This window comes from Leptonotus elevatus, chromosome 13 (genome assembly GCF_054856555.1).
Source record: "Leptonotus elevatus isolate MCC_2025b chromosome 13, RoL_Lele_1.0, whole genome shotgun sequence".
NCBI lineage: Eukaryota > Metazoa > Chordata > Actinopteri > Syngnathiformes > Syngnathidae > Leptonotus > Leptonotus elevatus.
The window spans coordinates 20,717,809-20,735,073 of record NC_141251.1 but is presented as its reverse complement, the minus strand read 5'-3'; the positions used below and the strand labels follow the sequence as shown (position 1 = coordinate 20,735,073).

Below are 17,265 nucleotides of genomic sequence, written 5' to 3'. Positions count from 1 at the left end.
ACAAATACAGTAATAGTTAAGTGATGCATAATTAAATGTAACAAATACAATTTACTAGGGATGGGCGAGTGGTATTGGTATCGGGCTGATACCTGGCCTTATTTTAAGGTATCACTACTCGCGACAGTGGCTATCGGCCGCCCTCTTGTGGCCGTTTTACAACCAGGAACTAGAAATTAGAAGAAGCTATTAATTGCATCCAATTTTAAATGAAACTCCTATATTGGGATATATGGGTCTTTCTTTAAAATGATCTGTCATTGTTTTTTTTTAGGACATTTTATGTACCAAAAGTACTAGTGGTATTGGTACTTGGTATCGGTATCAGCGACTACGCAAGAGTTGAGAACTCGTATGAAAAAACGTGGTATCAAATTAAAAAAATTAATAATTAATTTAATATAAAATTTAATATAAAATTTAGGAATAAATTCAAAACGCACTAATATTTAGGAATCAGTTAAAGGTTGTATTGAAATAATTAAATTATTAATATTTGCATTTTTCTTTAAGACCACCTCCAAATTAACCTTCATGCAGCCTTTTCATGTGTATTTTTTTTTTATGTTTATGTGAAACCAGAAGGCATTTGAAAATCCTGCATTGTGTGCACTTGAAAGGGCAGATGTTCACATTTTGGCTTGCTCTCATCAGTTATTTTTAAAAAGTGCACCCAAAATGTACTTGTGCTCATCTCCCATGTTGGTCATTGCACCATCCGCCATGACCTCAGCATGCAAGCTGTTACGCCACCAATGCCGGAAAGAGCGCAAATGAAACCTCAACACCTGGACAACCACGACCACAAAATTAAAACTCCCTGCAGGTGTTTTACAGCCATTTGATGCAATTTGGCAACATAAGGAGAGAGGGGAAAAAAACACTTACTGCCTCTTAAATTGTCCAGGAATCCTTTTTTCCTTCTTTGCATGATAGGAGAAAAGAAATCCCCGTGGGAGGGGGGGTAGAAGTGTTGCCAAAAAAGAAGCAGAGCGGCAGCTGCAGAGCGCTTCTTCGGCCTGCAGTCACACCCTCGCACCGTCCCGTGATGGTGATGAAGTCATGAGGCTGACTCAGCAATATGGAGCTGTAGTACAAAGAGAGACAAAAAAAAACATGAGGTCGATGCTTCAAAGACAAACAAGTTGACAATTCACCACCATGTGGGAAATAAAACACCGAAAGTGAGGTACAAATTCAGGTTAAACCTAAAATGTATAATTAACTTTGCAGGTGACCCTAATTTGACCTTCTGTAAACTTTTATACCACTTTTTGCACAGCTGTTAAAACATGTTGGTAAGTCTCCACACTTTGCTGCTGATTTGGTTAGCAACAGCCAACTATTTAATTAATGTCCGTGTGTGAAAAATGAATTGAGGTAATTACAGGTTTCGGATGGGAAAAGGGAGGCGTCTATTTGAGGGAGGTGTTTATCTGCAACATTTATCAGCTTTCAATGTGATGGCGTTCACAAGCAAGCAGAGAAAGTGTGTGGGCGGGGTTTGCTCTCATCTTATAAGCATGTGTCATTGTGGGCAAAATGATGTTGCCAAGGATTAAAGTGATTAAATTGTTCTTCCTGTTACAACATGCAGGACAAGCCAATTAATCTCCAGCACTTTCCATCATGTGTCAACACCAAATTCACCAAACACAAAAGTCACATTGTCAAATCAGTTCATCCATCAAAGATGAATTCCGAGAGTCAGATTCAGATCATATCTTAAGTGTCATACGTTTTCCCTACCATGTATTGTACAGTATTAGTAAACTCTGTTTGACTTCTGCTGTGGTCTGTGTACAGTCATTGGCTGACTTTTTAGAGACAAAAATCAAGGTCAATCAGTGGAGCAACGCTCGGGGGACCAAAAGTCTTCTTTTGGGAGGACTGACCATTTTCTTCCGGGCTTTTATAAATTCATGAAAATGTCCGATTGGTATTGTGTGACTAATAGCAGGTGAAGTACACTGTGTAACTGCGACTGGTAACACAATTTCAAAGCCGGGGCAAGTGTCCTCTTTTTTTTGGGAAATGGGAATATGGTCATCCTAATTACAACACTGATTGGTCAATATGTCACGGGGTCCCTGGTACAAACAGAATGGTGGCCATTTTGATTCTAAGCATTTTGGGCAAATTGACAAAGTCCTGCTAGGGAATTTACCCAAATTGCCCGAAAACAGAAGTAATAATATAGACAAGTGATTCCCAACTTTAACGTGTCTTTTATCCAATGCCAGCAACATACAGAGAGTGTCAGAACTAGAGCTCAGACTAACAAGAAAATCCAAATTCGCTATTTGTTTACAGTTTAAGCAGCAAATTCAAAATTAACTCGAATAATTTACTAATCACACCAGTTTTCCTGTCCAACTTATAAATCACTGTCAAATTTAAAGCCTACATTTCTTAACTCAAATGTAACACATAAGCAGTGTATCACTTTATAACTCATAGACAAAAATAATGTAATGTAACTGCTGACTTCTTCTTTTCCTTTCAGCTTTTCCCTTCAGGGGTCGCCACAGCGAATCCGTTGCCTCCATCTAACCCTGTCCTCTGCATTCTCTGCTCTCACACCAACTACCTTTATGTCCTCTTTAACTACATCCATAAACCTCCTATTTGGACTTCCTCTAGCCCTCCTGCCTGGAAATTCAGCATCCTTCTGCCAATATACTCACTATCTCTCCTCTGGACATGTCCAAACTATCTCAGTCTGGCCTCTCTGACTTTATCTCCAAAGTCTCTAACATGTGCTGTCCCTTTGATGTACTCATTCCTGATTCTATCCATCCTGGTCACTCCCAAAGAGAACCTCAGCATCTTCATCTCTGCCACCTCCAGCTCTGCCTCTTGTCTTTTCCTCAGTGGCACTGACTCCAGACCAAACAACATGGCTGGTCTCACCACAGTTTTATAAACCTTTCCTTTCATTTGAGCTGAAACTCTTCTATTACACATCACCCCTGACACTTTTCTCCACATGTTCCAGCCTGCCTGCACACGCTTCTTCACTTCTTTTCCACACTCTCCATTGCTCTGGACTGTTGACCCTAAATACTCAAACCCGTCCACCTTATTGGTTTCTTGTCCCTGTAACCTCACTCTTCCACTTGGGTCCCTCCCATTCACACGCAGATACTCCGTCTTGCTACGACTAACCTTCATTCCCCTCCTTTCCAGGGCAAATCTCCACGCCTCTAGCTTCTCCTCCACCTGTTCCCTGCTCTCACTACAGATCACAATGTCATCAGCAAACATCATAGTCCATGGAGATTCCTGTCTAACCTCGTCTGTCATCCTGTCCATTACGACAGCGAACAGGAAGGGGCTCAGAGCTAACCACTGATAGAAACCCACTTCCACTTTGAACTCCTCCGTCACACCTACCTCCTTCTGACCTTTTCTGTACTTCTCTATCAACATCCTCAAAGCAAATACTGCATCTGTGGTACTCTTTTTTGGCATAAAACCATACTGCTGCTCACAAATGTTCACCTCTGCCCTCAGTCTAGCTTCAACTAGTCTTTCCCATAGCTTCGTGTGGCTCATCAGCTTTATTTCTCTGTAGTTGCCACAACTCTGCATGTCTCCCTTGTTTTTAAAAATGGGCAACAGCACACTTCTCCCCCATTCCTCAGGCATCTTCTCACTATCTAAGATCCTGTTGAACAACCCAGTCATAATTTCTACTGCTACCTCTCCTAGACACTCCCATACCTCCACAGGTATATCATCAGGACCAAGTGCCTTTCCACACTTCATCCTCTTTAATGCCCTTCTCACTTCATCCTTACTAATCTTTGCTACTTCCTGGTCCACAACAGTCACCTCTTCTATTCTCCGTTCTCTCTCATTTTCTTCATTTATCAACTCTTGAAAGTATTCTTTCCATCTTCCCATCACACTACTGGCATCTGTCAACACACTTTCATCCCTATCCTTTATTACCCTAACCTGTTGCACATCCTTCCCATCTCTGTCTCTTTTCCTTGCCAACCTGTATAGATCAGTCTCTCCCTCCTTACTGTCCAACCAAGCATACAAGTCATCGTAAGCCCCTTGTTTGGCCTTTGGCACTTCTTCTTCACCTTACGCTGCATTTCCCTGTACTCCTGTCTACTTTCTTCATTCCTCTCAGTGTCCCATTTCTTCTTAGCTAACATCTTTCTCTGGATCCACTTCAGCACCTCCTCATTCCACCACCAAGTCTCCTTATCTCCTTTCCTTCCAGATGTCACACCAAGGACTGTCCTACCTGTCTCCCTGATCACATTTGCTGTAGTTGTCCAGTTATCTGCAAGCACCTCCTAACCATCCAGAGCCCGTCTCAACTCCTTCCTGAAAGTCATACAACACTCTTCCTTTTTCAGCTTCTACCATTTCGTCCTCTGATCTGTCTTTGCCATCTTTGTCTTCCTCACCACCAGAGTCATCCTACACACTACCATCCTATGCGGTCTGGCTACAATCTCACCTACCACTACTTTGCAGTCGCTGATCTTCAGATTACACCGTCTACACAGGATGTAGTCTACCTGTGTACTCCTACCTCCACTCTTGTAGGTCACCCTATGTTCCTGCCTATTCTGGAAGAAAGTATTCATGACAGCCATTTCCATTCTTTTTGCAAAGTCAACCACCATCTGTCCTTCTGCGTTCCTCTCCTGGATACCAAACTTGCCCATCACCTCCTCATCACCTCTGTTTCCTGCACCAACATGTCCATTGAAGTCTGCACCAATGACAACTTTCAAGGTCCAACCAAAAGTTTTCCTTCTCCTCCAGCTCACATCCTACCTGTGGCACATACCCACTAACAACATTGATAATCACACCTTCGATTCCTAGCTTCAGGCTCATCACTCTATCTAACACTCTTTTTACCTCCAGGATGTTCCTAACAAACTCCTCCTTCACAATAACTCCTACTCCATTTCTCTTCCTATCTACACCATGATAGGATAACTTGAACCCTGCTCCTAAACTTCTAGCTTTGCTTCCTTTCCACCTGGTCTCCTGAACACACAAAATGTCCACCTTCCTCCTCTGCATCATGTCAACCAGCTCTCTACCTTTTCCTGTCATAGTTCTAACATTTAAAGTCCCTACTCTCAGTCCCAGACTCTTGGTGTTCCTCTTCTCTTTCTTCCTACGAACACTTCTAACTGCTGACTGACTTGTGATATAAAACATGCCATTCTTCGTTCAGTCAGCTATATATGGCAGGCAGGAGGGAGGTGGGACACGGTTGCCGACAAGCTTTTAACACCTCTCACGCTTATTTGGATAAATGTGTCGGAGGCGTACACGCTCTTCATCTTGCAAGAAGACAAAGTGCCGAGTCTTCCATCAGGACTCGGGAACATCCCCGTATCCCCGATGTGATTTATTCATCCGACAATTGATCAAGTCAAGTGCCCCGAAGCTTAGCCTAAAAGCCCTTTTTTGAGCGTTGTCAGTTTTGTTCAATCTCAACAAGTTTGCTTGCGACACGTAGAGTATAGAAAGTGACAAAATGAAAGCAGAACTGGCAATTGCACTCACTTTACTTATTAAAGAGCAGTGAGATTAATGGCATCACAGAAATTGACGGATTCCAGATTATAAATGGACGACTGTAATTTATTTCAACACTTCTTACAGGGTCTTTAATCAAAATGTCTTACACGCTTTAGTGTATTCATCATTGGTGCAAGAATACAAATGGTTGTCCACCATCTCGGTGTGTGTGCTGAAGGAAGAATATTATAGTTAACGAAAACTAAATACCTAAAACTTAATTGAAAACTCATTTTTGTTAACTAATATAAAAACGAAACTGCTTTTAAAAAATAAAGACTAAATCAAACTACATATTATGCTTACTATAACATAAATGTCCTACATTTTTGTCTTTGTCAATTAACATCACACATGAGCTGTCAGCGTTCATTTTAAATGTGTTTATTTTAGTGTCTGTACAAATGAAGGAATTTAGAAGCAATTCTAGTTTACTCTATTACACAATATTTAGTGCTTCTTTTTTAAATCTCGCATGGGACACACACTCAATATATTTAAAATAAATAAATAAAACAAATACTGAAACCAATACAAAATAAAGTAAAATGAGGCAATTTGAGGGGAAAAAAACCCTAACAAACTTAGTCTAAAAACTAATTTAAACTTAATTTAAAAATAAAAGTCAAAACGTAATAAAGACTATAATGAAAAATCCAAAATGATAATAAACCTGGCCCAGAGAACAGGAAAAACATTTGCATTTTATACACATGTCTAATAGGACTGTAACTAAAATTACAGTTCAGTATGTACTGTACCTTGGCTTTAAGGTGATGGTTCATTTCACTTTGAGTACAGTAAGGGAACAATATGCAAAACATAGAAGAGCTTTTTTTTTTTTAGTAAACAGGATTACATTTAACAACATTTTAAAAGAAACATGAAAAAAATACAACCTGAAAGCAGTCAACTGTAACACAATTAACACATTACATTGATAACTTGATTTGTGCTGTAGATTGTTTAGGTTGCGTGGTGAAACAGCAAACGTCTAATTAGGTTGGAAAAATAAATATCTTGTGTAATCTAACTTGTGTTGTTTTGCCACCAAAAGACTTCAGAGGGAATTCGAACAAAGTAGCTTCTTGTCACATTTTTTTTTCTTTCTTTCTGATCGACACTGCAGGCAAAGATGCCTCAAAATAAGTGATCTCAGCTTTAATTCCGGATTCAGCAGACGGCACAAACAACTTAAAAAAAAGGTCCAACCCGTGTATAAGAACTGACATATGCTGTACTGACATACATTTGAGGAAATTACTATTTCAGTTGGTCATTTTGATTACGTTAGTCAAATAAATGAAATCTAATTTGATGGTTTATTATTGATATAGTAATACACCAAATATCAATCAAATAATCCATATTACATATTGAGTGACATGAGTGTTTGATCCCCTGGCTGGTCAACATTCTTGAACTCAACTGGTTACATATCTGAAGGACACCTCATACAAAGCACCAGCTGTCAAAAAATAAATAAAAAAATGTCCAGGACAAGATTGTAGATCTGCACAAAGTTGTTACGGGATACAAAACCATAACGTCGCTGCTATGTGAAAAACACTTATGTCCATTTTTATGTTTTTGTGATGAAACTGAATGCAGACATCCCAAAAAACGTAAACATGTAAAAAAAAAAAATATAATTACGTAAGTGTTTTTCACATAGCAGCGACGATAAGTAAAAGCTTCTGTGACACAGTGATCCTAACTATCGGTGAAAGGTAAGACAGCAGCCTCAAAGTACACATTACACAGAACATCTGAATGACCAAAAGTTTTGTAATGACTGGAAGTCCAAGCGCCGCAAGCACTCTCCCACCCACTCAAGAAGGCCCGCGTACGTTAGTCAGTGAATGACTAAATGACTGAGTGAAGGCTTGAGTGAAAGTGAATACTGTAACTATTTTCACTCATTGTCTAAAAACATCCCAACTTCCAATCTTGAGGCGGCATAATGCTGCAAGGCTCTCACAGAGTGAGGAAAATGTGGAGTTTCATGACACTCATCAGACAGGTCAAGTCTTCAAGAAACGTAATAGATTTGTTCTCAAACTATTTTCAACATGTGCTTCTTCACCAAATCAAACAAACAAACATGAGAAAGATTTTTTAAATTATATTTTTTGAATTTTCTATTGTGTATTTACTTATTTCATTTTTATTATTTAATGCCCCCTGAGTTTCTGCGATATAACATTTGCATGTAAGCTGCCACTCGACACATTAGCCATAAAGACAAATTACACGTGAGCGAGCGCGTCATTGAGTTGATAAATGACTGGCTCAAGTGGGTTTTGAGGCGAATTTGATGGATGACAACATGTTTTTAGACTACTTAGTTAAACGCCTGCCGCCTGTGGAAAATCGGCAGCGGGTCGAAGGGTGAACGCCAGCGAATGGTGTGAAGGACGCGCTTTCCTCTGGGACCTTATCACATTTTTTCTAACCTTCATACCCGAGATGTTTATCACGCTCACCTAGCAGGAGCAAGGCCAACACCCGAATCAACACTGCTTGCTTACTGTGAGTGTTTTCTACTCAACTGCAGATGGGGTAGGTGGCCATTTTGTTGTAGGATAATATTAAACAATGTTAGTAGAGTGCTACAATTTACAGTACAGTCACGACTTTTTTTGTGTCTATTAGAATAGAGGAAACAATTTGAGGATATATTGTATCTAGGTTTTAATTATTTCTGATGTTACAAGTTGTGAAGGATACCATCTGACACTAATTTAAATTTTTGGCACCCTGCTTAAGGGCCTCATAGGTGCGGCTGTTTTGGTTAGCAACCAATTTCCAATGGGCTCAACGCTTAAAAACAGTGCATGGAGGAAATTAAAGCTCATTTATTCATTTATTTATTTACTAGAGGGGGAAAGGGAAGCATCTCTTTAAGGTGAGGTGTTACATTTTTTTTTTGTTATATGGCAACGTGAGGAAGTAAAAAGTAGGAGGTGGTTTACAATATCTTTACAATTTTATTGGGAACGTTTGGAATGCTACTGTGGAAAAACCTGGAATTTGTGTTGTGCTGTTTGCTGATGCCATCCTGCAAACACGCTCGAGCCAGATGTGTATTTACGCCTTCAAAGTGAAGCATCCCGCTTGCTTTGGCCATGTGGTTTTCATTACCTCCGTGCCATCATCATTCGAGGGGTGGGTTGGGGAGGGTCAAACGAGGACACTAAAGCAGTGCGGCAAGAAAAAAAGTGAGCGATGTGCGAAACACTGGACTCTTTGGCTGCCGTCCCAGTTTTTCTTTTGTTGGCAAAATGGTTTCGTTTCACAGGAGATGTGTTGACTTATCAGATGGACGTGCAGATACAATGAGAGCAGTTGTTGTTGATAGTTTTACCCCTCCTACATTTTTTTAAACCCATTTAAAATCACGAAAACACACTTTTTTAAAACAGTAAACATATTTGAATTTACAAAGTGCAGTGTCTGTATTCATACAGAAACCCTTTTGAACTGAAATAAATGAATAACGATTATATTAATGTGTTCCAGCCTCCACCCAAAAATCAAATACAGTATTTTTGTAATGTGTTTGAAAAAAAACATTCAATGACAAAATTCAATAAAATGTAAAGAATTAAACATTTTTGCCACATTTTTGTGGACATTTTTCGGACATCGTGCGGCTCTTTCTGGTTTGCATGCTTTGGCTACCTGGGGGCAGTATAATGCAGACAGAGAGACACGAAGAAGAGTTTCACAACTAATTCAGTCAGAAGCATTAAGATTAGTCGGGGGGGGGGGGGGGTGGTGCAAAAGTAATTTCCCAGGGAACCTAAGACCCATAGTTCAATTGTGTGCATAAGATAAATAACAAATTATTTATGACTCCTCAAGTTTAAATCCTAATGAGAGTTATTAGCTAAAGGAAAAATATTGTTATCTATTGCATCCTATCTCCCTGCTAGGCCTGTTTTATGTCCCGTGGCAACATCTTGAGCAGGCACGCCATGACTCAGCTACCTTCCAATAGTTTCAAAACGTTTTGTAAAAGTTTGGACAATTATGGCAATTAAAAGATTAGTATGTGATGCATTAGTCATTGCAAAGGAAAATAATCAAATTTAAAGATAGAAAAATATATTAAAGCTTGTTTGCTGTTGCTGATGAGGCACAAAAGGTTGACCTTGGCCTTGTAAAGCACAGTCGTCTACTGCTGTTAAACCAGGGCAGATGCAGATGTACATTTTAACAGCCAAAGCTGCATACAAGTACAAATAGTTCTGAAAGTATGAATATAAGTACAACATATGGGGAAAAAACATAATTTGTATTTATCAAACAATCTTGGAGTCGATTATTTCATATCTCAGACACCATATTTGACAAAGTCATCTGAAGTTAATCGAAACGATCTCAAACAACTTGTCAGATGTCTTTCGACATCAATGGGATTCTTCCAGCAACCCACAGAACGCGCTTCTCGGCCCATTGCGCACACAGGATACAGTAGGATGTGAGTCATGGGGGCGTGGACTCACGTTCTCACCATGTTTGACCGACTCTGGCTCTTATTTATCAACATGACGGATTGACCTTCTCCACTTTAGCTAATTCATCCCGAAAGGGGGCACTTTGGGGGAGGGAGCCGTCGTTAAAGAGAAGAGGAAGAGGAAGGGAGCAAAAGATGGTGGCTGACAATAAAGAGCCGGAATGATTTGGACTCCTCACTTCCTCTCATCGTTTGCGTTTGCGTGGGAGTGAAAAAGGCACAACAAAACATGGAGTCACTTTTGCTGTATCACTGCTACATTAACTGGATACATGTACAGTACACTCTAAAAACAGTTGGGTCAAAAATATCCCAAATATGGGTCAAATAAACACATAAATAAATATCATTAAATATTAACTAGAACTATCACTAATTAATCTTTTTGTAGAATTGATAATCCTATTGATTATTCCAACAATTACTTGAGTAATCCCACCGCCTCCCATTTGGAAGCAGACATTTTTGTCGACCAATTTTTGTAGTTAGTTAGACGATTTTTCCCCCTAGCCCTTAAAAGAAAAAAATACATAAAATAATAATAATAACAACATGGAGTTTTTGTTATTTCATAAGTGTGTATTAAACTGGTAGCCCTTTGCACCCATCAGTAGCCACATCAGGCTGATCGGATATACGTCGCACGTTTTGACCGATACTACGTCACACGCACGTTTGTAGTCACAATAAATGGCGGATGATAAAGTAAGATATGTTTGGGGAGACGAAGAAACACAATTATTTTTATAATTAATTAAAGAAAAAAAACATTAATGCAATTATAGATGGCTTTATTAACATCAGCTCTCAATGTAACGACACACTTCACTTACATGCGGGAGGGAAGCTAACAAGACAAACTACTTCCGTTCAGTCTGTCAAAACCTGCATTCAATGGTTAGATTCCCACCTGGAACTCCCCATTGTCCCAAAGTTCCGTCACTACGACGTCATCTCGCGGCGCATATTCGCAAAAGAAGAGCGGATGGAATAGGTCGCATGTCTGTTTTGCGCATTTTTACAAAATTAGCATAAACATTTTGAAACATTTGGATGGAAACCTGACTACTTACCAAGTGTTGCTCCAACACTGAATAGTGTTAAAAATCTACACTGGTAAACACTGAGTATTGTTGAAAGTACTCTACACTACACTACATTTAATTCTGCCAAACTACACTTAACTCTGGTGTTTGAAAACTTATGAGTGTATTGTCCTAGTGTCAGTGTTAAAAATTCAACTCAAACTACACTTTACTCTGGTAAATTGTACTTCAGTTTTTTTCCCCTCAAAGGCCCTCAAAGCATTTCACATTTTGATTACTGATGACACAGCATCAAGAGCAGCTGTTCAGTGTTCAGTATCTTGCTCAAGGATATTTTGACATAACCAAACTGGCCTGGGTTCAAACCCACACTCTCAGGGTTGCAAGACGACTACTCTACCACTGATCCACGCCACACCAACAGCAACAACAATAGCGTAGTAGTATTAGTAAAATCGTGATAGAATTACCACCAGAAGTATTAGCGGTTGTTGTATTAGTAGTAAGTAAAGGGAGTAGGACAATTAGCATGAGTAGTAGCAGTAACTTTAGTAGTAATGGTTAAATTGACTTTAGTGCATTCTGACAGATACTACGTCATTACTGTGAAGTGGTTATAGGCTACGCATGCACAGCGACCATTCCCTGAGGACATACCAAAAGTTCCTCAGAAGTAAAAAACACAACGTGTGAGATCATATTTTGAAACCTCCAGTACAGGACTGTACATTGAGCAAGACTTAGTAAACAAGGAAGCTTTGTATATAAGAAGTGAGACGTCCAAGTCCACTGACTCTCTGGTGGGGGGAAGGGAGAAAAAAAACCTCCACAGTGGATGTGTTTGCTATTGAAGCCTGTCAGCGCTTTTCGGGCGTGAGACCCTGCAGCTTGAGTGGGTCCGGTCTGGCCCAAATTATGTTGAGGATTGTACAGTGAGCCATGTGCGGGCCGGGGGATGTGTATTCACTACACCTGACTCATAAAATGTTTTTATTGCAGCGGCCACACTCAGTAACTGTTGCTTTGACTCACGCACACAAATTCACACACACACACACGCACACGCACACCCCCCCCCCCCACACACACACATTATTAGCTATTAATAGATCCTGTAAATGCAGCAGTTTACAATAAGCATGCACTTATAGAGGGGGGTTATACATTTGTATGTTTGTTAAACACTCTATAATCAGAGTAGTAGTATTTACAAGAGTACACTGTGGAAGGGTCAAAAAATTATGTAATTCCTTTTTTTGTGGGGGGGGGGGGGGTTAGAGAAAATTTCAATTGGAAGTGGAATTAAACAGATTGAAGCCTATTTTTGCAAGAATTGCTCAACTGCTTGCTTGTTGGTAAGACACTATTACAGTATTGTATCTCAAATTTTTACTTACAAGTCAGAACAAAACTCATTTCGGGTCACTGGTATCTCAAGGCATGCCATACAATATTTGACCAAAAGTTGCTTTAGCCAACAAACAAGTTTGTGGAAGCGCTTCAAAACAACAAAGCAAACAGCTAACGGCTGCTGATGACTTGCCGGGTGCCGCCACGCTGATGTGTCGACTCGCGGCGGCGCTCATCTGTGGAGATTATCAACAAGCAGGCAGCCAAATTAATCTTTTCACGTGTCTCAGACGGCTCAATTTGAATGTGTAAATGTCAGACACGTCGCACTTACATGCCCCCTGCGTGCACGCGCATGCAAATCAAACACAGACAGTATGTGTGTGTATGTGCCATCACACATGCAGTATGTGCTATAAGGGTGGTTCCATATTGTACTAAAGTGTCATTATTATTTTTTGTTTGTTTTTTGTTAGATAATCAGGTCCGTAGATAACCTTGTCAATCAGGCAAAGAAACATATTTGGTGAACACCTGTATACCTCTTGAGTGATACATTGCACTCCAACTGTTAAACAAGTGTCTTATGCTAATAAATGTGTTATAAATGCTTTACAACAGGTTAATAACAGTGTTCTAAACACATTATAAAGCATTAATTAAGTTATTAACTACTTGAGCCAATTTTTCAACAATATGTACGTTTTAGCTGTACTGCCACACCTATATGCTACCAAATGACATTATAATTTATTACATCTTTATAAAGCATTAACAAACCAATATATTTATTAACTGTGGTACCCATAAACACACTATGTATATTTGACATAGTTACAGTACACACATATCCACAGGACATAACCATAATATTACATAATATATAGCAATATTCACATTTACAGTCAAACAAGATCATAAAAAATATACAAACATTGTAAAATATACCATTGTCATGAAAATCATTGCCTATGTTTTTAAACGCACTCTAATAGGGAAAAAAATGAAAGAAATGTACACGCAACAGTTGCAGAAGTGTATCCACACGCGCGCACACACACACACACGCACGCAGTCAGAAATAAACAACCGGCAGTATGCTGTTAAGCATGTGTATGCACCCCCATTATAGAATGTTAATATTATGAACAAGTAACAGTGCTGTATATAATAACATATAAAACCCTGAGAGACTGAAAAGTGTAATTAAAATAATAAGACAGCTTGTGTATGACATGTAAAAAATATATATGCTATAATTACAAGGAAAAGTTTAACTTTTATTTTGAAATTCTGGTATTAAATTACATTTCATATTCGTCGTGGGTGTGGAAATATATAATATAGTATTGTCAATATTGCGCATAGTTGTCATTTAGAAAGTGACATGATAGCTTCGGTCAATGTGAAAATGATACATGTAGCGGAATAAGGAAACATGCGTGTTACATTTACACACACGCTAGCTCACACAGTAATTTCATCCTTTTAATTGTTGTTAAAGTGCTTTTTTTATCTCTCTTATTTTTGTTTCCAGTCGAAAGTGAGTGGGTTGTCAGAGAATAGAAGACTCGATGAGGGAAATTTCCCCTGATGTTCTTGCTTGTTATTGCTCCTCCTAAGCATCATGCGGTTTCACTTTGACTTATGCATTTATTTATGTTAAAAACATCTGACAATAAAGTCCGCTACACACAATTCACACACAAGATGAAAATGGCAGATTGACGTTTTGTGGGCTAAATTGTCAAATCAAAGCAAATCTGGGGCAAGGTTGTATTTAAAGTGTCATTTGGGTTTCACACTAATACATTATTAGATTTATGTTATGCATTTGATTACAAAATGGCCGCCTAAAAGTATTTTTATTCATGTATTTGGTGTGTTGTCAACATTTATGTATCTTACTTTAATCTGAATGTCAATTTATGTCTAAAATGGTTAGAAATTGATTATTGGCTGGCATAATTGTGAACTATAAGCAATATGAAGAAAATGTATTTTAAGTATTAAATGTGATTTTAGCATTAAAATGTTCAATTGCAGTTTACATTTAAACTAATTAAAAATTTGCTCTTTAAGCCAAAACTTTATTTTTTAAAGTATATTAAGCATCAATTGTAATTTCAACATTTGTACATTTTATGACTATTTCAATAATTGTTATTACTTTTTTTCCATTGTACTATCAGGCACGTTTTCTACATTAATAACTGATAATTTATAGTGTTATTTTGGCATTTATGCATTTTATCAGTATTTCACAATTTTAAACTACAATTTAAAAATGTCCTTAATTGGATTTGATGTAAGTTGAATCGACATTGAAATTGAAACTGACAAGTGGAATTATTAAATATGTGGTTGCCACAATTAATTAACCAAAAAGTATTTTCTAATGGGTTTTTTTTCAGTATCGCATTTGTCTTATATTATAGATCACATTTAGACAACGGGTGACATTTAAAAAAATATATATGTGCAGCTATAAAAAAAAAAATCATCAACCCCTTAGTCACAACTGAAGGCTCCATTGATGTCACCTCAAATAACATATTCATACATCAGTCGGAATCATAGTTTCAATATTAGTCATAAATTGTATTTTTGTTTCCACAAAGCAACAAACAAACTAGCATTTAAATATATTAGTTTCACACAAAAACAAAAAACAGTGGCCAACGGGACTATTTGCATACCAACAAATCAGTCACATCGCAAGGGAGCCGCAACATTTTGACACCCCTTAAACACACTCGCGCACAGAGAAAGATGTGGGAAGAGAAGAAGAGCTTTGTGAGGCCACTTAAAGACGACAAGCCTGGAGGAAGGACGCCGGTGTGCTCGGCTTTCAAAAGGAAGAAAAAGTGGAGTGTAACAAAATACAATTGAACAATGTCACTAAATTGGTCAGAACAGACTTCAATAATTAGGTCATACATTCAACTTGTATGTGATAGGTAGCTTGTCGTGGTTTGGGGTTACTTCCCGCTGCAAAAATTGCATTGGAAGTCAGTGAGTAAACCGAATCTAATAAAAGTTATGCAAAGGAGAAAAGGACTTAAAATATAAAAATATCCCAACCCTAACTTCTTGAGAAGGGTACTCCTTTTGATACAACAGCTTCTCAACATACGCGTTGACAGTATGCATGCTTCTGGAGTAAAGCAGCTCCCCACAGTTTACAGTGAGAATTAACAAAAATGGACCTTGAACTTGTTTTTGAAATTTTATTTTAAATGAAACACACAGCATATAAAATATGTTAACAGACATTAACTTAATACAGAATGATTGTTATTTTTATTTTTTTACTATACTTGTCTGTACTATGTTACAAAAACATACATTACATACACATAAAAAAAAAGAAATGTGCTTGAATCTACAAAATAACAATGACTATACTTGTCTGTACTATGTTACAAAAACATACATTACATACACATAAAAAAAAAGAAATGTGCTTGAATCTACAAAATAACAATGATGCATGTACAAGTCTGTGAATGGGTGAAGAACAGACACATTGACAACAAATTGACTTTAGCACTGTTTGTGGCTGCCTTTTTACATCTTGTCTTTAATACAAATACTTCAAAATGGAGCTTTTGTTTGCTGAAAAACAATCTTATGTCCATGACCTACTCCATGAGGCTATTTTTTTTTCTGTGCAGACACACACGCCACACACGTTATAGTAAGCAGCCAATAGCAGCACAATAGAAACATTAATATTAACACTTGTTTCCCTCATTAGCACGTAGCAACATAATTGAGGAGCAGAAAAGCAGACTAGTAATGAAAATAATGTGTTGGTGTTGAGTGGTAGAAGGTAAGAAACTTTTCACATATCCTGGTAAAAGTAAGGAACACTTTCACTCAACTAAGAGACATACCCTGTGACTGGATTGAGGAGGACAAAGCGCTCTGCTCGTTTGCTTGTAAGCAGGGGAAGGGGAGGTGGATCAAACCATTATCAATCAAATGGGGGGTGTACAGTATTTTGTTGTTTAAATATTAAACATAAACATAAACATAATAAAAGCACCCCCAAAAATGGCCTAAATACGCATCTGGATTAGACCTTAATTAATTACCATACAAATGTTTCAGGACATTTGGCAACTCCCAAAATACAAAGGTTAGATGGGTGTTCCATTCTGGTGAAACTTTGCAGCCAATTTAGGCAGCAAACTAGTCAAGTTTCATTTAAGTGCACCCTCTGCTGGCTGTTACCAAACATAATTATTTGAAAATGTATTTAAGATTTACCCAAAAACACAACACTACCAAAAACCAAAGGTTACATGGATGATCTTCCACTTATAGTAGGTGAAGCTCTGCAACCCATTTAGGTAGGCATCTAACTGGTCAGGTCTGAGTTAAGTGTGCCCTCTGCTGGTTATTGCCGAATATAAGTATGGCAAAAATAATTCGGGACATTGCAACAAGGTAACAAAACTGAAGTTAGATGTATGATATTGCACTTCAGTGTGCCTCTGCAGCCCATTTAGACAGCTAATTGGTCAGGTCTGAATTAAGTTTGCCCTCTGCTGGTCACAGCCAAATTTTGTAGGCAAAAATTCTTCGGAATGTTGGGACAACATACCAAAATAAAAATTAAATAAAAAACTCCCACAATACAAACGTTAAATACATATTCCATTCTGATGTAGCTAAGAAGCCCATTTCCCTGCAGTCGGGTCTGAATTGAGTGCACCCTCTGCTGGTTGCTACCAAATCTAATCATGCCAAAAATTATTTGAGCATAGCCAC

General features: G+C 38.3%; 1 protein-coding gene across 7 annotated transcripts in view; it reads right to left on the bottom strand.

The window, feature by feature from the left end:
• Positions 1-17,265, bottom strand: part of LOC147164162 (uncharacterized) — a 73,453-nt gene that overhangs the window by 24,198 nt on the left and 31,990 nt on the right. For all 7 annotated transcript variants that reach the window (XR_015096914.1, XR_015096918.1, XR_015096917.1 and 4 more), the window contains exon 3: positions 889-1,087. Coding sequence is in view for 1 of the 7 variants with exons in the window: in XM_086093221.1 (XP_085949347.1) it covers positions 895-1,087 (193 nt within the window). In the remaining 6 variants the exon portion in view is untranslated. The remainder of the gene's footprint in view (positions 1-888; positions 1,088-17,265) is intronic.